The following is a 23,332-nucleotide window of genomic DNA, read 5'->3' on the forward strand; positions in this document are numbered from 1 at the left end:
TTCTTCCCACTGGCTCTTTTTTTTTTTTTTTCCCATCAGAGGAATCCATGAGGAATTTGCTTGATTGTCTATTGGTTGCTGATAGTTGGTCAAATGGTCTAAGTGACATAGAGAAATGGTGACCTTGTCCCTGTATTTAGAAATCACAGGATAGAGGAAGAATCACCATTACACAGCATTACACAGTTAGCAAAAGCTTTGCTAAAAGACATAAATTATAAAACTCAAGCATCTTTTCTCAGAAAACAGGAAGGTTAGTAACACCTTGCAAGTATGTAGATGGAAAAAGAAATATTAGGTTGATTTTACCCCAAACATTGAAAAAAAGAAGAGAATTTTCTGGTGCTTGTTTCCAGTGAAAGCTTTTGTTACAAAATGTTACCTGTAAGGGGTGGAGGGTGCAGAAAATCCCACCCGGTAACAGTAGGAAGTTTGATTGACTCTGATGGTGATTTTTCCTTCCTATAAGTTGGCTTTTATGTGCACATGTGACTTAGTGTTTCCTTGTATTGGTGTTTCTGTACCCACTGTAAAAATTTGTACATTGTTTCTGTACAGGAAAGCTTTCTGCTTTCATGTTAATACTTGATTGTCAAATGTGTTGGTCCTAAATACGTGTGTCACTTCCTGTTGCTTGCAGTTCTATGTCATGGGCAAGACTGTTTTACTGAGGGAAAAGTGGAGATATTTAAGATCTGAAAAGATCAAAGAAACTATAGAGCAGTGTGATAAAGTGTGTCAAATACTGACAAATGTGTATCACAGAAGTGATAGCTTTGAGCATATTTGTTTACAGGGTTAGGATTGATAACTGGTTCTCTGGGGGAAAAAAAAGAGAATAAAAATAATGCACTTGAGCTTTTCTGATAGCTTTGGCTGTTATCCAGCAGCATCACTTTAATGCCGAAGTGTTTAAATCATTTAGTTTAATTTTACTGTATTATAAATGAATTAGTAGCCTAGCACGCCGTTTAGAAAGAGGTAAAGCATGAGCTGTGCCTCTCTCTGACAAGTCATCAAATATTGAGTAGCACAGGAGAAAGTGACATGAAGAGCAGTCCAAAAAACAGGATAAGGCCATGCCCCATATCTGCTATTTAGCTTGTATTGCAGTACAGCCTTAGTGGAATATCCTGGCCACAATTTAATTACCCAGAGAAAAATCTCACAGACAAGGAAGTAGAAAATCAAGGAATAAGTAAAGTATTTGTTGTATATCTCCAGATAGATGGCTAAAAAATTAAAGTGAGAAACAAAATTGGTGGCTCTCCAGCTGTACTACAATTCATTTGGAAAATTAAAGTTTTTTTAAAAAAAATCTAGCTTAATTTAAAGAATTCTTTGCTATGGTTTGAAATGAGCAACTGGCACAGCTCCTTGTTCTTCATACACATGTATTCAAACACATGTATTAATTCTGTGGATTTGGACATCACTGGTAGTGTTCTCCATCAAGTTAATGGTCCATAATAACACACCATCAGCATTTACCAGTGACCAGTCCTTGCCAAAATAAGTTTTACCCTTTGTTATTAGCAAATTATGCTTCATCCCGAAGTGTGCTATCAATCAGATATAGGACTCCTATTGATTAATAAGCTATTTACATGAAGAGTAACTCTGACTGATTTTTTTTCATCCATATGTGATAGACAGATTTATATCTATTTGCATGTCAATACCTATTTGGATGCACAGTGGACGTAAATGCAGCAGATTCCTTTAATTTTTCAAAGCAGAAACATCTTTCTATTCAGAAATATCTATCACAAACATGTAGAATGTAATATTTGATATGCTGTGTTCTGAGAAAATGTTGTGGATTGGTAATGTGATACAAGTAAAGCTTCATCTCTCTCCCTGTGATATACTAATGCCTACCTGGAAAGTGGTTCTGGTGTAAAATAAGCTGACAGCATCATGTCAAAATGCATGTGCCTTTTGAATGGAATGGCCTCAGTTCTGAGCTCAAGTCCTTAGCAGCACTGGCTTTGTGGATACTTCTTTCATCTTTTATGTCACCTTGGTGGATGTTCCTCATTCTGGACTCTATTTCAAAGACTCTCTACTCTCTCCTGCTGTCAGAGCCTGTGAGGAGCTCATTAACCTTATGGAATGTGGAGGGCTGAAAAGTCCCACAGGGCTTTTTGATGGTTGCTCTCAAGGGAGCGTGTTCTTTCCTGGGACTGACACAGTGCTTGCATCTGGCTACGTTTTGGAGGAATGTAATGACACCATGGGTTCATACATTCGCCGTGCTCTCACATCCATCTCTGGGCATGAGCCTGCTCAAGGTGCTGGTGCTGGGGGACTTGACTTTGCTGGAGGAAAAGTTGCTTCTGAAGAAATAATCACAAGATCTTGGTTAAATGAACCGTGTCCTAACAGCTCCTGGGCCTCATCATGACAACCTGGAGACAACCACTACCGCAGCTTGGTGGAATCCACTCTTAAACCACTGGCTGTGGTCGAATCTTGGAGAGAAGACACAAGAATCCACACCAGCAGCAACCAAGGGTAAAGAATGCCATGCTAAGAGGCTGGTTTGATTAGAGGCTGAATTAGCAGAGACCCAGGCAGCAAGGTCCACAAACACTAAGTGGAATGGGGAGTAAATGTGTGGCATTTATCACTGCTGTGCATTACGTCATGCTTAAAGTAGGAAAAGCAAACTCCTGGGCTCTCTCTCACGGAGTGGACATGTGGTAGCAATGGAGCAGTTGTCCAGCCGGTTGATGGGCTGTGGAGGCATCCTGCCTTTCTGCAAGGGATGAGTATGGGAGTCATTCTGTAAAGCATGTACCTGGGTCTGTCTTTTTTCCTGTTTGGAAGCCGTTTAGGAGCAGACTTTTCCAGTGAGAAGTACTTGTAGGATAGAGGAAGGATGGGTTTTCGAGCCAGCACACTCTGCTCTACCTGCTAGAAGAGGACAGGGCATGGTTAGTGCTGTGAACGTGCAAAGGGTCCTAAATGTATCTAAAATCCCTATTGGGGCAGGTTCAGCAAGGGCCATGTCAGAGTGGAGCACCCCTTGTGAGTGAAAAGGCCAAGAGCAGCTATGGTCCTGGGAAACATGGGGCTGTGAGTTCTCCTCTGGGATTGTTATGCTGTGAGTAGGGGAGGCAGGAAAGCTGAACTGCTGCCAGCAGAAAGCCTTGTGGGTTAGGGCTTCATGGCAGATTTAACATCATCACAGCAGATGTGACCTCCAGTGGCAGTGATTCAGATGATGAAGACTCTTCTGAGGAGATGATGTACCCCACAGTGTTTCCAGGCTGGGGCAGGAGTGTGGGCAAGGACGAGAGTGCTCCAAGTCTGAGTAAGGAATTTCTGTTGTCTTTGGATGGTTTCTTCCTTAATTTTCCTATCCTACCTGATGCTCATCCTCTCCTTAGCTGCGCATCTGTTGTTTGAATATTGGCTGATAATATCAGCTCTTTTTCAAACACATCTCCCATGTCACAATAAAGCCCCATTTTAGATTGTGTGGGCTCCATATATCTAAAATTGCCACCTTCTATTGATTTTTGGTTTGTTGTCTTCATTCTCATTTGATTTGTTGACTTTCCTTGTGACTTCTTGGGGCTGAAGAACTGATTTCTCTTTGGAGGGAATTTCCAACCTCCTACAACTGGCATAATGATTTCTCTTTGCCTGCCAACAACTAGTTGGCTTGCCTAGCATGGTAGATGAAAAGGCTATAGATTCCTGTGATTTTTCTATGCAGAGGTCTATTTCCATCTGTAAATAATGTAAATAATGGGCATATGTCTATGTATCTTGCTATTTGATATGCTATGTTCTGAGAATAAGCTGTGCATTGGTAATGGGATACAAGTAAAACTGCTCCTCTTCATGCTGCGCTAATGCCTACTCTGAAAGGTGTTTCTGGTGTGCGTTTAGCTGACAGCATCAGGTCAAGAGGAGTGCATGTGCCTTTTGAGAGGACTGGCCTCAGTTTTGAGCTCAGGTTCTTGGCAGCACTGGCTTCATGGGGCTCTCAGTAGACAACCAGTTTTCTTCTCTGGGTGTGCTTATCCTTGGGTGCCCTTTCTTGCCTATCATGGATACCTACTATATCTTTTGAAAGTGATTTTATGTCACCTTGGTGGGTGTTCCTCATTCTGGACTGTATTTCAAAGACTCTCTACTCTCTCCTGCTGTCAGAGCCTGTGAGGAGCTCCTTAACCTTATGGAACGTGGAGGGCTGAAAAGTCCCACAGGGCTTTTTGATGGCTGCTCTCAAGGGAGCGTGTTCTTTCCTGGGACTGACACAGTGCTTGCATCTGGCTACGTGTTGGAGGAATGTAATGACACCGTGGGTTCATACATTCGCCGTGCTCTCACATCCATCTCTGGGCATGAGCCTGCTCAAGGTGCTGGTGCTGGGGGACTTGACTTTGCTGGAGGAAAAGTTGCTTCTGAAGAAATAATCACAAGATCTTGGTTAAATGAGCCATGTCCTAACAGCTCCTGGGCCTCATCATGACAACCTGGAGACAACCACTACCGCAGCTTGGTGGAATCCACTCTTAAACCACTGGCTGTGGTCGAATCTTGGAGAGAAGACACAAGAATCCACACCAGCAGCAACCAAGGGTAAAGAATGCCATGCTAAGAGGCTGGTTTGATTAGAGGCTGAATTAGCAGAGACCCAGGCAGCAAGGTCCACAAACACTAAGTGGAATGGGGAGTAAATGTGTGGCATTTATCACTGCTGTGCATTACGTCATGCTTAAAGTAGGAAAAGCAAACTCCTGGGCTCTCTCTCACGGAGTGGACATGTGGTAGCAATGGAGCAGTTGTCCAGCCGGTTGATGGGCTGTGGAGGCATCCTGCCTTTCTGCAAGGGATGAGTCATTCTGTAAAGCATGTACCTGGGCCTGTCTTTTTTCCTGTTTGGAAGCCATTTAGGAGCAGACTTTTCCAGTGAGAAGTACTTGTAGGAGAGAGGAAGGATGGGTTTTCGAGCCAGCACACTCTGCTCTACCTGCTAGAAGAGGACAGGGCATGGTTAGTGCTGTGAACGTGCAAAGGGTCCTAAATGTATCTAAAATCCCTATTGGGGCAGGTTCAGCAAGGGCCATGTCAGAGTGGAGCACCCCTTGTGAGTGAAAAGGCCAAGAGCAGCTATGGCCCTGGGAAACACGGGGCTGTGAGTTCTCCTCTGGGATTGTTATGCTGTGAGTAGGGGAGGCAGGAAAGCTGAACTGCTGCCAGCAGAAAGCCTTGTGGGTTAGGGCTTCATGGCAGATTTAACATCATCACAGCAGATGTGACCTCCAGTGGCAGTGATTCAGATGATGAAGACTCTTCTGAGGAGATGATGTACCCCACAGTGTTTCCAGGCTGGGGCAGGAGTGTGGGCAAGGACGAGAGTGCTCCAAGTCTGAGTAAGGAATTTCTGTTGTCTTTGGATGGTTTCTTCCTTAATTTTCCTATCCTACCTGATGCTCATCCTCCTTTTGCCATATATTGTGTGAAAATTGGATGATCTTCTCATCAGCTGTTCCCTTCAGAAATATCTCTTTTGTGACTGAAAAATTATCTCAGGTGCCTATGATTAAAATAATGTCTCTCATTTCACTACTTAAAATTAGCATCTTAGCTTCATGTTTGCATTTACTCATGATTTTCCAAGACAAAGAAAGTTTACCTTCTATTTTGTTAATTTTTTTTAAGTGTTAAAATAATTCTAGTTCATGTTATATGCAACCTACAGCCACTCAATAGCAGACCTCCTGTCTGTGGCAGATGCTCAGGCACAATTTGAAAAGGTCAAACCCCACGTCTCTTTTTCATTAGGAACTGTCAACAAAACAGTATCATTTTTTCTACCTTCTGTACACTTTCCATGCAGTCTTCTAATATTATCTCATTTGTTTTGTGACCTCAGATGTCTAGGCATCATCCAGTATTACAATTGAGATATTTTATTATAGAGCCTTATTTTCCTGATAAGAATAGTCCCTCAATGATTATCTGAGAACTCTTTTTTAATTCAAAAGCCATCTATAGATTAAATGATTTTGTCTGAAAACCAGAAAAATACCATATATTAAGGTCAAAGCTAAATGCTGTGTTGTCACTGAAGTACACAAACTGCTAATTGGCTTTATGACCAGGGAATGGCCCCAGCCTGGGGCTTTATTTAGCATAGATATTGCTGTTAATGACTATATTCTAATGTTCTTATTTGTACAAAGATAGTAATCTATTCCATTCTTTGTAATTTTATTTAATTTAAGTGCATCTTAATGTGTCTGTTGTCTGTGCTCTTATTTACTCAGCAGTCACTGTTCATAAGCCTTTTATTTTTTTGAAGATAGTGCAGTATTTGTGTTTTTTTCAGCAGTGGTTTCCATTTTAGTAGAAACTGCAAAATCAGGAATTCATCTTGCTTTGGGACTTTTTATTTTTCTTCCTATACTTTGGATAGTTTTGGTGTTTATCTTTGAGACTCTGCATTAGTAACTTGTCCCAGAGGTGTACTGCATTCCATACCTTTGATGGCTAGTGGTGGCTGCATGATCCATGGGTGAAGTGTATTCAGTCTCTGGTCATAGACTCTTGTAGAAGTTCTATCTTTTTAATTCTGTTATAACTTTCTTTCTATAATACTGGCTTCCTGGTGGTTGTCAAGGTGCTCTCATTTTTTTGCTGACCATCGCTTTTTTGCTCAGTCGGGGATATTCTAACATGGTTCTTCTTGAGTACTTCTTGAGTACTTAGCAAGCATGTTTTACATGTTTTGAGCTATCTGCCATATTCCTTAGGTCCAGCATTATTCCTAAATCATAAGTCTGCATTTCTGCAGACTGCAAAACTGCTCTCATGGTTTTGCATTGTTTCTACTGTACATTATTCTTCTGCTGCTTTTTTTCCCCCCATTTTTCTTGGGAAACTTTGCATCTATCAAATGCAAAGAAAAGAACATCTGTTTGATGTGAAGGGATTTGATAAAAGAGTGAAGAGACTATAGCTAGACTATGCAAGAACTTCCATTTTCCATAACCTTTATGGCACACAAGAACATTAGATCTAGAGCACAGTCAGCATTGAATCCTCCGTTGTCCCAACAGCTGTGGACTCACAACATGAAACACTTCTGGAAATCACCACACAAGACCATTGGAACCCCACCTTTACAGATGAAGAGGAGCAGTATCCTAGCTCTGCTAGCAAGGGTAAAGCAACCAAGCATTTCAGATAATACTCAGATTTCTGATATAATTCAGTGAAGTATGATACCCGGGATGTGACTGTTTGTGATACCCATACCACTAGCCTCAGTTTGTTGTACACCTTTACTGGAGCTTTCAGAGGTGGCATCTGTGACATTCATCTGTCACTCCAAGTCTATCTTGCACATCTAAAGTTCACTTCTTGCCACTTTTCCTCACATCTCTGGTATTTTAAAATTTGCACTGCCTGTAGTGTTCAATAAAACTGAGCAGACTATAACCTTGGTGAGAAAATAATTCCCTTTTTCCACTTAAAAATTTCTATCATAAAATCTGAAGACAAAAGACAAGAAAGGGAGCTAGTGTTTCAAATACATAAAGTGTCTTACAAAGGATAATATACTACCTCCAGATGAACGTGAACATTTTGTTACCAGCGATAGCGCCAGTAGCCAACTGAGATACCAAAACATTCAATTCTAAAATCTTCTGTAGGCAAAAGCTTACAGAGTGCATTCTTGAGCTATTTTTCTGTGTCTCTCTGGTTCTGAGATTGTTTTGAACAGCAGAAGTTTATACAATTATCATTAGCACATGTTCTATAATCACACAGAAATGGTTTTTGTGATAACTTTCTTTTAGTGGTGAAGTATTGTTAGATCAGTTGTATTCATACATTGATTAATATAACCTCCTTTTTTTGTAAGACTATATATATGCATTAGGTTTAATTTAAGAATAATGAATTACATTTGCATGAGTTCTCTCTTTACAAGTATTTCATCGCCTGAATGTGAAGATAAATATTCTTCCAGTTTTTCTCTTCTTGGGAAATTGCATAGTTTCTCTATCTGGTGACTTATGACATATAGAACACATCCAGTTCACTCTTTGCATGCTCTGATTAAGGACCTTAGATTTACTTTTATATACCACTCATGGAAATGTTTGAAATTTAAGGCAAATATATTTCCAGCTGAGTTCTTATGCTCATCTTAGGTTTATTGATGTATCTTTTCCAAATCTTTGTTAGAACATCTCTTGTGGTGGTGGTTCTTCAGCTGATTTCTGACTGCATCTTCTGCTGTGTAGAGAACAGCAAGTTAAAGAGTAAGCAATTAATTAATTTTATTTTTAAGAGCTTTAATTATTATTGAGTTCAAAATAAATATGCTTATCTACTTATATGAACCTACTTATTTAATTCATCCAATCTCAGAAGAAATTACAATTTCCTTATGGCCAGCTTTGTAATTGGGCAGTTGAGATAACTCAAAAGAGGAAGTTCATCAGTGTTTTACTTTAAAAACCCAGAAAAACTCAACAGTTAAGTTAGTATTAATAAATATTAAACAGAGATGCAAGCTGTTGTTTCTGTGAGCTCTTCTGCTTCTCGGGTATCTTTTATCTTCCACTGGTCATTGGGATCCTTTTTAGTATGCTTAAATCTTCTGCTGCTCCTGGGACTGCTTTTGTGTGACAAAGTGTCTGAAGGACTTTTGTTTTCTTTCATCTTTCATTTCATATGAAATGCATGCAACAAAACCAAGAAAAACCCAAAATGCAAAAGCCAAACACCCTTGTTATGTAGACCATGATGATAAGGATAATGTTGAGTATTTTGATCCTTATTGATTCAATCATCATCTTAGCAGCACTAGTTACAAGTGAAAGCGAAAAACATCAAGAACCAACTCGACATCCACTATTACACAGCATTCATTCTGGAGAGATCAGTCAAGAGCAAAACCCTGCAAATACCACTGGCATTATTGAACAACATGAATTTACTACTGCAGGTGAAAATTATTTTGGAAAGGAAACTTCTACAGGTAATATTACAGGTCACATTCTAGTAAATTTTCAGGGTTTTCTAAAGATTTAATTTTGGGATTTTTTACTAACATTTTTGCATACGGAGGCCATAACACAAGTTCTATGAATAAACTTGAGCAATTTTGATGCTGTATATATTTTTTTAACTGGTCTATTCTTCAGACTTGTTCCTAGATGTTTATCTTCTCTTTGTCTTGCGTGTCAAGACCTTTAGTAGGTTAATTCTGTAACTGTCTCCTATGTTTTGTGTTGTGTGTTGTGTAGTCACAAGCTTTCATCAAGCTATCTACCTGTGTTTTGTGTGTAGGAAACAGAGAAGGTTTAAATGGAAAAATAATAATGTTTGCTGCATTTTTCACTCCTTTGGGGACTGTGTTCACTCTTCTGTTGGAAGCCATTATTGGACTTGAGATTATTTTTTTCCAGTTTTCACTAATGGCAATTATATCTAAAAAAATTATCTAAAATATCTACTTATCCCACTTTTGAACTATGGCAAGATGATACTGGTGATGAAGGGAAGAAAACAAAGCGTAATGTAGAATAAGAGAGAGGCTTCTGTCTTTCATTGGTTGAATCAATTGAAACATAAAAGATCAAATTATACTGTAAAGGTGGTAACTGAAAACTGGTATATTTTGATTTCTGTTCTTGCGAACATACCAAACTTAGGAGTTAATGACAGATGTGCTGTACTAAGCACTGCCAACAGTGAGTGCACCACAGTCATCATCTGCTCTTGTGGGTTATCAAATACAGGTCTGATAGTCTGTTATACTACAGTACTATAGCAATACATAATGACCTCATTGCAAGAAAAATTGTAACACACTGTGGCAAATTTCTTGCTTTTCTTTTTCCCCTTATTGGCTTGAAGGGGTTAAGAAGGTTTATGTTTTTTTACAATATTTGATATTCTTTTGCTATGATTGTCTAATAAAAAGTGCAGGTTGGTTGATATGGATAGTGTTTTTCTAAATAACTACACTATAAATTATTCTCCAGCTGAATGATGTCTTATTCATTGTGTGCACCATCCACAGATCTGTAGCATGACCTAGCATTCCCCTTTGTCACACTTCCTTGTCTGTTTTCCTGGAATGCTACAACTAATGAAACAGTGAAATTTTGAGGGGAAAAATTTGATATAGCTAACACACTGAAATTATGTGATTAAAATCTTACTGATGGGTCATATCCTTGCAGTTATTTATGTCTTTGAGTTTTTAATTCTTTTAATCAGTGAATTTTGGTTTGACATTCAACAATACAAAGTCAACAGCAAGATTCAGAGAAATACTTTTGAAAAACAGTAAGACACCTTGGTTCTGAAAAGCATATGCTCAGTTTGAGGAAGGAGTTGGTCCTACTTATGACAGTAGGCAGATTTCCTAAATATAAACCAGGATGAGAAGCAAAACTACTTTACTTCTCTTTGCCATTAAATGTAGTAAACATGAGAGCAAGGCCTGTCATAGAGACAAGAACTGAAGAGAAGAATAATGTGAGAAATGGATCTTTATATACTGAGTTCATAATTGCTTCACCATCATCATCACAGCTGTGGTCCCCAGCCGTGGGGCCAAACAGAACGACTCAGCACAAGACCCACTGGTGTACCCGGGCTGGGATGAGGGAGAGGATTATGCCACACAGCCTGCTGTAACGGATAGAGTTATTCCTTCCAGAGAGAGCGATCATGAAAGAGAGTCTTCCACTACAGGTATTAGTAATAATGTCTGTTATGTACGTTGCATCACTTCTGTCTCTCAGATGGCCTCTCCTGGAAAGATATTGTATGAACTTGTGGACAGGAATAATTACTGATCCCTTAAAATAATGACAAGCTGTAGAGTGATTCATTTTCTCTGAGCTCTGTCTGAATGGTGGTGAAACACAGGATTTCAGTTTTAGCTCCATATAAAACATTTGTTCTTCACTTGCCAACACCACTTATAGGGTTTTTCATTCCTTAGTGAAGCATGGCTGTGAAATTGCATCCAGCTCATTACATAAGTTATATTATTTGGTGCTGCCAGACTGTCTTTATCATAAAGTTGAATCCGTACTTATGTATATTTGTACCTCAAGAGGTTAAACCTTTTAACTTGTGAATATTCACCTGGTAAAAGAATGTTCTTTTCATAGACTTCATTAAAATATTTATCCCTCTGTTTCATTCATAGAATGATGAAGGCAGGAATCTATAAAACTGGCATGACACAGCATCAGGATGCATTCTCATATAACGCAGTATTTGTAACATCAAAATAATGTTCTAGAAACATGGTATGATCTCTTCTTCTGGAGGTTTCCCCTCTCCATCTGCCACTGGGTTGCCAGCATCTCATTCCAACATGCTGAATTTAAATGTGGAGCTTAAGGGCTCTCAGAAGCCAGTGACAGTGTGGAGGAGGAAGCAGAGGCCTTCCTATCTTCTTGATTGTCAGTATTGACACCTGTAATGTGAAACACACTGTAACAGCAAGTTACTATGCCAAGAAAGCTGAGACTCTGTGGGTAGCCTGGAAATGCAGGTCAGGGAATCCTTCTGACTGCTGCCTCTGTGTCTTTCCCTGTCTCCACTGCCCTTGGGAATCTTTTTATTTAAGTAAAAAAGCAGACAAGAATAGCAAATGGATATGTCTAACCAAAACTGTGAGAGAGCAGTGACGATGTACAGGACACGAGGTCTCACTTTTCTGCCCTTTTTGTGGAGAGAAAAAGGTAACAGTGCTTTAAGGGGAACAGGAGGCTTGGATGGGATGGTTATGGGAAGGCCACAGCAGCACACACGTGGAATTCACAGCTATTAAATAATCTGTTTAAATCATCTGTTATTAAACCATCACAACAGCTGTTGTCTCTCCTGATGGCGCCCACCACAAAGAGCCAACTCAAACACCTCTGCCTTGGGATAATGAACCAGAAATGAGCACCGAAGGCATCATGAATCCCATGGATGCCTCCGGGGACGAAGTTTTCCACAGGACCACAACCACTATGACCATAACTGGTAATGACTCTCCTCCGATGGGCACCAGTAAAAATAATGGATTATACTCATTTCTCACATCTGGTGTGAAATGAGACATTATTTCTTCTGAAACTGAGTCCTTTCCCTGTCTTTCTCATCTTCCAAGTGTGCATTCTTGTTGTGAAACTGCATTTTTTATGATTTTATTGCATGTGAATATCACAACAAGAATTCCTGTCTGTTTAAGGATTTTTTTCCTGCGTCCTCTGACTTTCCTCAACTGTATTTTTAACTGAGAAAGCAGTTGCTTTTTGGAGGTGGCTGGTAGTGTAAATGTTTCTTTTTCATATCTGGTCATTCCTGGTCTTAATATTTCAACAAATTCTCTTAATACTGTAAAATTTGAAATAATTTATTGGAGTTTATTCATGTAGTACTTCAAGGTTCTAACTTAAATTCCCAGACTCTGCATGTTATCCATTTAAAATTATCCTCATTCAAAATACTGATTTTTATTTAATACAATATGATGGTTTTTTATCACACTATATTTGTTTGGAACTTCTCACAGGTTTTCTTCCTGAATTTTCTAGGAAAGAAATTATAAGGAAAAATTAGCAGTTATCCTTTTGCTTTTCTTCCTCAAAATCCATTTTTATCTGGATTATTTAGTCCTCAACACTTAGACTTGACTGAGAGCTATAAAAACTACAAGTTGTGTGGATTATAAATACAGTTTATGGATTAAAATATAGTTGTGTTCTCTATCATCTACTCATATTTTCTAAATATGAATGGGTCAGTTGCAAATATGAAAACCCAATATGATTTTGCAATTTGTTCAAATGTTTTAAATTAAGTCATTCTAATCTAATTCCTATGTACCAACAGGAATTCTTATACTCATTCTGAAAATAATATTGCTGTTTTCTTGCTTTTGAACAGTGTTCACTAGGTGCTTTCAAAACAAATACTTCAGACTGAATTGTGAATATTAGTGAAGGAAGAGACACCCCAAAAAGTGTGTCATATGCAGAGAATATTCCTTGTTTGTGGGTTTGTTTAGGTTTTTTGTGTTTTTCTTCTCACTGCATAGTCTACATCAGCTAATAAACAAAACAGGTAGAGATTACGAAAATGAAGAGGTAGTAATATGTAAGGTGCATTTTAAAAATGGTTTTGAAGTTAACTTAGCCATCATCACAGCAGTCACAGCCTCCACTGACATTCTGGCACCAGAAGATACAACCCAGGAAGCATGGGCACCTCACCTTGTGGTAACAGCTGCTTCCTCTCCTGATGGTGCCCACCACCAAGAGCCAACTCAAACACCTTTGCCTTGGGATGGTGAAGCAGGACAGGGCACTGGTGGCATCACGAATCCCACGGATACACCCACAGATGAAGTCCTCCACAGGACCACAACCGGTGTGACCAAAACTGGTAATGACTCTCTTCTGACGGGTACCAGCAAGAATAATGGATCATACTCATTTCTCATGTCTGGTGTGAAATGAGGCATTATCTCTGCTGAAGATGTCTTCTTTCACTATCTCTCTCATCCTGGGGATCTTCATTCTTAGTGTGGACTTGCAGTGAAAAATCTGTCATAGGATCTGTGAACAAGGCATAAGGGACTCCTTGCTGGTGCACTTGGTGGTTTCTGTCCTTTGCTGAAGCATGTTTTTGGGTGATCTAAATGTTCTACGAGACCTGCATTTTGGTGATTCTGAATCCCCAGTCTCCTCTTACTTTCCTGTGCATCAGTGGAAGCAGGCTGGATATGCTTTGGCCCCATGGCTGGTGTGGTGGAGGTGCTGTGGCAGGTTAATCAGATGACTTGCTCCTGTAACTCAGCAGCAGCGCCATCACTGGGGAGTGGTGTCCCAGTGGTGAGGGCAGGGCATTCGTAGAAGAATTACATCCCTTAAATTCTGCCATCAGTTTCTTATGTCTCTTCCCCTGTGTATTGCCAGGCAAGACCGACAGAGGTGAGGCTCTGCTCACTCCTGAGTTACAGGGTCAGGTTGTTGCTGCTGAAGTCTATTCTTCTAAAGGTCTCCCCTTCCCATCTGTCACTGAGATCTGTATATGTCACCAGCATCTTGCTCCAACTTTCTGAGCACAGATACGGAGCTTAAGGGCCTCTCAGAAGCCAGTGACAGTGTGGAAGAAGAAGGAGAGGCCTTCATGTCTTCTCTCCTCCTTCCGTGCTTTGCATGAGGAAGGTGAAGGTGCTTTCTGGCTTGCTGTGGCCCAGGGAATGATGTGGGTGGTGGTTTTTGTGAGTGCTCCCTGATCTTGGCACCATCATGGCAGTCGTAGAGTCCATGGATGATGCCGACGAAGAGAAAGCAACCGAGGAGCCACTGACACCTGGTACTGCACCTGGAAGGGAAAGTGAACCAGCAAACACCACAGATGATTCCCACATCCATGGGATACCTGAAGTGTCTTCAGACATTGAGGACCATTTTATTCCCTTACAGACTCCTCTTACTACCAGTAAGAACAATGAATTATAACCATTTTCATTTATCCATCCAGTTGTTATTGAGGACAACGGCTATTGTCCAAAAATATGTAGTAAACATAATTTTAAATGGTTCTCATATGTGATTTCCGTTTTGGGTTTTGTTATTGGTTTTAACCTGCTTATAAGATGTCATGAATGGTATCTCTTTCCGGTAAAAGCATTAGCTAAAAGGCTGAAAATTGTGGTTTGCAAATAAGCTTTTTTTGTATTCTGTTGTCAGAATGTGGTAACACAATTACTGAAATGGAGAAGTGCAAACTTTCTGCTTGTGCCCATACATTTGTGAGAGCATTTTGTCTTTCTTTTTTTGCTGGCCACAGGTGACAGCTATGTAATCCTTAACTATCTGTCACTTCTTCCCCATCTGTAATGCCTCTACATTAGCTGAATGTGTATAGAAGAACGATAATGCTCTGTGACACCATTTTTTCCCTAGCTATATGTTCTATTGGTATCTTTCCAGTGATTAATTGTAGCTGTTAGTGGGCCATAACTGACATTTCAGTTGTGAACAGCCTTGTTTTTCAAAGGGTCATTCTTCTGATCAAGTTTGTGCAGTTAACAGTGTTTGCTTATTATACTCCGTATAGCCTTTGGTATTTCTTTTTTGTGTGGCCATGTGCAAATAATACAGGAAATGAAGGGACTTTTCCTTATTCCCAAATGTAGTTTCCATACAAATAACCATCCTAACAGCAAGGGGGTTTTTCCCAATTCAGCTAGTCCAAACACTGTTTTCAGGCACTTTCTTGGAAGTTAGTGGAACCATTCCAGAGTAGAATTTGGCCAATGCTCTGTGGGCATTCATTGCACATAAACAAGATTATGTACCTATATTTTTACAGCATTATACAGAAAACTCTTGAAATCTAATTTCATTAATAATTCATTAATCTTAATTAATATATTGTAAGGTAGAACTAGGGTTAATTATTTTTTCAATATTTTTTTTATAAATCAGTAAATTCAACTCTAATAGAATTGCCTGGTTATAGTCTTTTGACACAGGCATAGTACTATAGATGCAAAATACTTATTTGAGAGAATTTTATTTGACAGCTAAAGCTGTTTTTAATAATGTCTTCCTACTAAAACTTTTTTTTAATTTCACAGGTCCTACTCACTTAATTAATCTAAGCTGCCTTCTTAATTTTATGTGCAGACATTACACACTACAAAAAAATATTTGCTACCTTTCTGTTTTGAGCACGTAAAACCTGTAAGAACTGGTTTGAATCTTTTTCATTGGGAATATCTGCATTGAATCTTTGCATTGTCAGTACTCTGGCAAAAGGCTCAGAAAGCAATTTTCTTGAAATTCTTCCCTTTTTCACTTACATTCATTTGGTGTGCTTTAAGAACACAGTATGCAGGAATTACTAAGACTACCATTGTCACCAAAAAGCTTATTTATTGAAGGGTTCATTCATTTGTGATGTTGCCCAATACAGGTGAAATGGAATGGAAAAGATTAATGAATGTATTGTTAAAGGCCTTCTCTGATCAAATGAATGGTTTGATGTACCATACCACTTTTTTTCACTTGCTATTTTTCTACAGCAGTGTTTGACCTGTGGTCTGACATCACACTGTGTCCAAGTGTCCATAGAATAACAAGTCAGCCCAGTGAAGGAACACAAAAAATAACTGCCCATAAAGAAAAACATCTAGTATGTTAACCAAAACTAATTGTAGAGAGCTTTTGAGGATGTCTTTTTGACACTTGCAAGCACCTCCCCAGAGCCAGAACAGCAGGGAATGTGGCTGACCCCTGCTTCTTCTTCTCAGTGCTCAGGGAAGCAGCAAATGTAGCAGTTTTCTAAGCACTGACATTTTAGTAAGTATCTGAATGCCTTTCTAAGGGGTTTTCTGGAGGAAAAGCTCTGGCATTTTTCAAAGATGATACAAAGCACTTAAAAACAGTCTGCTGAGATGTAGTGTAGACAAGTTAGTAGGTCCCTCTTGGTCAGCATTCTTTGGCAGTAGATCAAGGCTCTTGTTGAATTTGTGCTCTGTCCTTTGTTGTGAGATAGCAATAAACAACACTCCCCTAAATAAGTTTCTTGTTAATAAAAATAATGAAAACATCTGGAAAATTCATGAACTGCTTGCTGGCTATACTTCACAGAGGGAATTAAACACGCTTCTCAGTTTTGCAGTTTCCAGCTGTTATTAGGAAATGAGATCAGAAATGCTGGACAGAAATTAGTTCTAGTGTGTGTTAAAGAAAAATAACTTCACAGCTGATTAGAGTTAGTGTCTAATTTCTTAGAGTCTGGAAGAATTCAGAGAGGTGGAAACCTGTAATATATGTATTTTTTGTGATGATAATGAAGCAGTAGTCCCAAATGAAATTACTGTATCTGTAGTCTGCTGATAATTTTTGACTTGGGTTACCCTTATGGTAATAGCATGGTCCAGGAATGTAATTGCATAAAAGTTTTAGCAGTATGGCTAGTAGAGAAAATATAAGAGACTGATTTAAGATATAATACCACTTTGGAACCAAATTACACACCTTATTGAAAAGGACAAGAGGATCCACATCTAAGTTTGCAGAGAACAATTTTTCATATTAGGAAAAAATACTTTTAATTTTTAGAGTCCCACTCTGTAGCTGTCAAAATCATAAACTTTCAGAGAATTATTGTTCTATTTTATCACAGCATTAGAGTTTTAGGTGTTCAGCTTTATCCTGGGTGGGAATAGAATTGAAACATAGGAGGGAGACAAGAGGGGGAAGCCATGAGTTTTGCTTCTCAAAATACTAAAGCTAGCCATAGTTCAGATGAGCATTTATAGTCTATGTGATAGTTTTCAGTATAAACACTCATTAATTGCTTCAGCATGGACTTCCTGGAGTATGATTTTTACATTGTTAAAATCACAGTCTTCACACATTGCTGTTAAATATTCATCAAGCATATTTGGCCTAATGGGTGGGGCTTTTTGTTCTTTAGGCTCTGCCTCTGGTGAGTATGGTAACCAAGGACCACACAAGGGACATTATGAATCCACGACTTCCCCTGGAGAGGCCACAACAACAAAAATAGCTTCACAACCGCCGCCATCCCCTGTACCAGGTAGGATTTTGAAGTCAAATGTTTTAAAAATCCAAGTATAGATTTGTCTTCCTGTGAACTGAAGAGATGAAAATGAAGGTCAAATACAGTTGTTCAGGCTTTGCTCTGAATCAGATAATATTCAGCATTTTGCAAGTAGTCTGAAAAATGGAGCATATTGTAACTCACTTAATTTTTCAGCAATATTAGGATGAGAGAAACCATACATTTGGAGAATGGGATTAAGATTCAATTAACTTCTATAAATTGAAATTAAATGAGGCAAAACTCAGTAAAGTTATATGCATAGTATCATATCCATGAGAATGTTCAGCAAAAATAACAGCTGAGACAGCTCTCCAGAATAGAGCTTGCAGACCAAAACAGAATAAAAAGAAGCCAACCATGATACAGCTGCAAAAGAATGCAAATATATTCTGGAACTTATTAGCGGTAAAGTAATTTTTAAAACAGAGGAAGTAATTATCCCACTCTACTTAGGCCTAGCAAGTGTAGAGCTGAAACTCTGTGTTCAGTTCAAGGCACTGCATTAGCCACATAGGGAAAAAATGGAGACGAGCACACAGAAATTTTTGGAAAGGTAACCTTTGAAGCACCTTTTGAAGAACTCATCATTTTCAGGGAAAACTGAAGGGATATATAAGAAGAGCATGCTATGAAAAAAATGCCTATCAATTTTTTCACCATGGAGCACTAATAATTAATTCATTAGAAGAGGTAATTTGCTTTAAATGAAATGTGTGAGTCTTGTTAAACAAGGGACGGTTGTTTTAAACAAAGAAGATACAGGACATAGCACTTGGGAGAGGACCCCCATCTGTAATGATAGCAGAGCTATAATGGTAGTAGAGAGTAGGCTACTGGGAAGGTTTTGAAACTTGCTTTACTAAAAACGTGCTTAAGTCATCCTGCTACTGTGCCTGGGATTGTAGGTCTGTCATGCTCAACCTTTTCTTTTGTCAGTGGAATAAATCAGTGAAACAGCTCCTCTTCACCTACGCCCACCAAAGTGCTTGCAATGGTGATGGGGTACTTAATCTGAGCTTGCCTGCGTATAGCTGAATGATGAAAATGTGTTTGATTTGCACAGAAAGACTTTGTAAACCAAGCAAACATTCATGGAAGCTAGGAACAGTCTGATAGCTTAAAGGAAGTAGAAAAGCAGCTCTGTGAAGTGGCAAAACCACATGAGATACATTCACATGCTCTGATACATTCACATGGTCTCTTCCCCTCCCTCATCTGTCCCTGCAGACTGGCTGATCATCGTTGTAGCTCTCGTGGTGCTTGCCCTGATCCTTGCAGTGTGCATTGCCGTTAACAGTCGCAGAAGGTAAGGCCACACCTTTACATTTCCAAAACACACTGCCTTGCTTTTTTCTTCCTTGAGAGCCTCCAAAGTTTTGTCAAAGAGCAGAGTAGCAAGCCACAGGAAAGAGAATCCTCTACAAGGCTCTGTGGCTTGGAGTGTGGGGACCCAGGTCACCATATCCTGCACAGGTCACGTATCAGCCTTCACACTCACATGAAGTCAGCAGCTATGTGCACTGTTTGGTCTTGTAGATGGAAACTAACAGTATATAGATCACAGCAAGTTAATTACCCCTCTGTCTATTAATTATTAATGGGAAAATCGTGTTCACAGAGCCTGGAAGTTGTGAGATGAACATAGACAACCACAGGATGAGCCAGGAATGATCCTCCACCGTTGAAGCATTGTGTGTGTGCAGTGTGAAGGGCTTGTCTGACAATCACAGCAATTCTGTGAAAACCTGTTTGTCTGTTCCTTCCAAACAAGAGCCAGTACCACAGCTGGCAGTCACAAGCATATATGCTAGCATTGTTCTCAGAAGCTTTATGTACTTCAGTTTTACAGATGAGGAAGCTGAGGAGTGAAAAGTAATGCTGTGATCTGTGCAGAGTTAGCTGGGAAGTTGGAAAAATCCTAACCTAAAGGATAGGCTATAATATTCTAACCTCTTTCTTTTCTCTGGGGATTGTTCTGAGGCTACTTCCCAACTGTCTTCAACAGCTTTTTTGCTACCTGAATGTTAAATTTGAGCTTTTAAACAGAGTAGCTATCTGCTACTTGAATGTTGGATTTTAAGTATTTTTTTATCAGAATGACCATATAATACGTGGAGATTTTTGTTCAGGAAGCAGTGAGCACATTTTTTCCTACTCTGTTGGTGCAGAGCGCTCTGAGCTGCTCTTTTAAGAGGCTGTGGAGCTCCACAGCTCCTGCTGGAGTCTTTTGGCATTTTATGGCTGCAGAGCAGGAAATCATTCCCAAGGGTATGTGTAACATTAGCAGAGTGAACTGAGCTACTTCAGATAAAATAACCCTCATCTATGAGTCAGTAGACATGAAAAAAATGGTATTTCAGAAGCATAATAGTAAAATTGAACAGCCAGATTAGTCATTCAGGAAAAGATATCCTTTATTTAAGAAGAAAGCACTTGAAAGTCCAACTTCACAGACACATTGTCCCTCTTAGGCATGCTGGGTTGTGCATATTCAGCTTACACAAGGCTATTTGAGGACAAGTAGGATGTCCAGCCCTGTGTAGCCAGAGTCATCTAAACAGTAAATCTGACAGCTGTGTAAGTAGTTTTTCCTACAGTGAAGAATACCCAGTCCATGATAACCAGTGTGCATCAGCTTTGGACTGGTGACTCTTTAAAAGATTGTTTGTGTGTGTGTATTAATCCAGAGCTACATATAAAGTTTCTTGGGCAGCCCTGCAACAAGTGTAACTTTAAAAGCACAGTACTTATTTCCTACCTGAACATCCCAGGGAGCTCTTTGCAGACAGCAGCAAGAGTAGTTCTCCATATTTCCTTACTGAGGTCCTTAATGAGGTGAGAGCTCGATCCAGGTTTTCTGCTTGCTTAAGAATTTATGCATTTTCAAAGTTGTGGTCCCAAGCCTGGATTTAGATGGTATCCTTATAGTGGGGGTGTTTATAAAGTTCATAAATGTGGATATACTAAAATGATAGAAAAAAAATTCTAGCGTTCAGTAATGAATGTTATTGCTATATGTAGTAACAGTAAATATAAATTAGATAAGCGAGCTCCTGATAAAGTTTATGCATATAAGGGTGGACACTTTCAAAAATAAATATGCAATATGGAGAAACATTACACTTTGTATGGTAGAAATCTGCACTGGCAAACACAAGCTAATTTCCAATCACCTTTTCCTAAATATTGACCTTCAGTATTTTATTATTTTTGTTAGACTCTATTTATACTATTTTATTTTTATTTCTTTCTAGATTGGGCAGAGAAAAAGCTAGTGATTAACAATGGCAAAGGGGCAGTGGAGGACAGGAAGACAAGTGAATTAAACGGAGATATCAGCAAATCACAAGAATGGTGCACTTGGTTCATAAAGAACAGTCAAATGACCGAACACAAGCATGTGATGAATTCCTGACTGTTAATGAAACACAAAACCATCACGAGTTTGACATGAAGACTGGAGTGTAATGGTACCACACTGCCAAGCAGATCAGGGCTGGGGAAACCAAAATCATGTGGAACTTGAACAGGAATTCACAGATGCACTGTGCTACTGATGTCTTTTGAACATAAACATAAGTTCTGTTCTTTTTAAACACTTTGCAATGATGTCTGAGTTTAAAATTGACATGTGCTTTCTGAATTGCACCCCCAAGCGTTGCATAATGCTTTCAGTTCCCAGTCCCTTCACAGAGGACTCTCACTGTGTCCTGGATGTTAGGAGGCATACAAGTTTATATCATTATTCCCCAGATGGAACATCTTCACTGTGTGGAGCTAAAGAAGTATCCAGTCACTCCATCCTACAGATATTTAAAGTATAAACATGCCATGGTACAGAAGTAAGTGAGGAAAAATGTCAAGAGTAAAAAATCAAGTTAAACCCAAAGGCATCTTCTACAATGTCTGCATCATCAGAATCCTTCAGAAATGCCTTCCCAGCCAGGAATAGCAGTGGGTACATTCAGAATCTGCCATATAAACAAAAGTGACATTTTATAATTATATGTGCCTTGGTCTGCAACAAGGGAAACCCAGAAGGATAAAATTTATTTATCTCTATTTTTAAATATCTATGGACATACAGCAAGTCTTCTCGGGAGGGGTAATAAAGGCATGAAAACATGAGCTGAAACATAATAAACTTGTATTCTTTAATATCTCAGCAAACCTGTAAAATTATCCTGCAGTTTATGAGATGTTCATTGCTCTTCTCCCCCCACCCCCCCTTATCATTGGTCCAAGTTTGTGCATGTTTTAATGAGCCTGTTAGTTAAGATAATGAATAAAACAAAATGACCCCAGCTCTATCATATATTGCACAAATCAAGCAATTGAGATCAATGGTGAAGCTTACAGTATTTGTCCCTGAAAATAGGTCTCTATATTGTGCTCCATTTTACTAAGGAGATGCTGAGCCTATTAAAATTTTCCCCTATAGCTATTATATTATATGAGATTGCTGATATTTTAAAAGTTGCTTTTCTATGACCTTATTCATTCTTTCAGAATTATATTTCATCTACCTTTTATTCCATCTGATTTTTAAAAACACCAAAAAGAAACATGCTTGCTTTTTGGTAGCAGAAGTTCAATTTCTACGGAAAATATGAAAGCAATGAAAGGAAACTCTTCCCAGCCATGTAATATAATAGAGTAGCTAAGCTGCATTGTTACCTGCTTTTGTTATGTCCTTTTGTGTCTGTTATGTAAAGTATTTGTATTAAGCTATGATGCTGTGCATTATATTGATAAGAATTGTCAGGAAAAAAATATTTACTACTAGTGGTCTGTGCCCTTTTTGAGAGAGCTTCTTGGAATGGAGGGAGAATTGTAACTTCTAATTGGACTGCCCCCAGAAATGCAGGGAAAAAGTTGGTCTCTGTGTCAGCTGTGGGATGTGGATGGGCTGTAGCAGGGTACTCAGGAGTTCTGTTCACTGACCATAGCCCCTATCTTTGATACTGTTCTGCTAAAGTATGTTATTTGTTCTCATCTGAAGCAGTTTGGAGGATGAATATTCAGCTGGCTAAATACTGACTTTAGCTAGCACTATCTTTACTAGAACATGAAGCACAAGACTGTTGATTATATTTCTGAGTCACAGCCCTCCAGCAGTTTCCCTCATGCTTCATGGAAAGGCTCAAGTGCCCTGGTGTCTGCAGGCAGATCTCCTCAGGGCAATTTACACCTGGGCAAAAGGTCCCAAGACAAGGTGATGTTTTAAAATCCATATAGGATGTTTTCTGACTTTATGTAGGTCAGATATTTCATCTGTGAACGTGCATTGATTTTGTTCATGTTTTTAGCCCACATTTCTATTTATCATTAGAAATCAAAACGATCCCTTGAAGACTGTGTTTAGATTGGTGTTAGGTACTCATTCCACTAAGTGTGGAGATGCAGAGTAAAAATTACTCCTCTCTTTAAATCCTAACTGAATGTAGGTCTCAGGAGAAGGACGTATTTCATTGTCTTGGAGGCTAAATTTCTCTTAAAAAAATCTGTGGTGTGTTATTCATTTCCTTATTCAGATGTTGAATGAAGAAATCCACAAATTTCTTGTAATTTGTCTTATAGTCCAGTAGCTATAAAAGCACAGACAACACTGGTTGGCTTCTTTGTATATTTTTAAAATGGGAGATGCTCAAGAGGCAATGCCATCATTTTAATATATGCTGATTCTTTT

General features: G+C 39.1%; 1 protein-coding gene across 1 annotated transcript in view; it reads left to right on the forward strand.

The window, feature by feature from the left end:
* The window catches only part of CD44 (CD44 molecule (IN blood group)), a 47,648-nt gene extending 25,835 nt beyond the window's left edge, over positions 1 to 21,813 (forward strand). The window contains 16 exon segments of the mRNA XM_066322175.1: positions 2,389 to 2,517; positions 3,197 to 3,319; positions 4,471 to 4,599; positions 5,271 to 5,479; positions 7,046 to 7,187; positions 8,840 to 9,016; positions 10,582 to 10,743; positions 11,878 to 11,899; positions 11,901 to 11,941; positions 11,944 to 12,036; positions 13,207 to 13,440; positions 14,317 to 14,502; positions 17,494 to 17,616; positions 18,871 to 18,950; positions 20,861 to 20,990; positions 20,993 to 21,813. Of these exon segments, the coding sequence (XP_066178272.1) occupies positions 2,389 to 2,517; positions 3,197 to 3,319; positions 4,471 to 4,599; positions 5,271 to 5,479; positions 7,046 to 7,187; positions 8,840 to 9,016; positions 10,582 to 10,743; positions 11,878 to 11,899; positions 11,901 to 11,941; positions 11,944 to 12,036; positions 13,207 to 13,440; positions 14,317 to 14,502; positions 17,494 to 17,616; positions 18,871 to 18,950; positions 20,861 to 20,990; positions 20,993 to 21,111 (2,099 nt within the window). The 3' untranslated portion in view covers positions 21,112 to 21,813.
* The last annotated feature ends 1,519 nt before the right edge of the window (positions 21,814 to 23,332 follow it).

This window comes from Sylvia atricapilla, chromosome 6 (genome assembly GCF_009819655.1).
Source record: "Sylvia atricapilla isolate bSylAtr1 chromosome 6, bSylAtr1.pri, whole genome shotgun sequence".
NCBI classification, from domain to species: Eukaryota; Metazoa; Chordata; class Aves; order Passeriformes; family Sylviidae; genus Sylvia; species Sylvia atricapilla.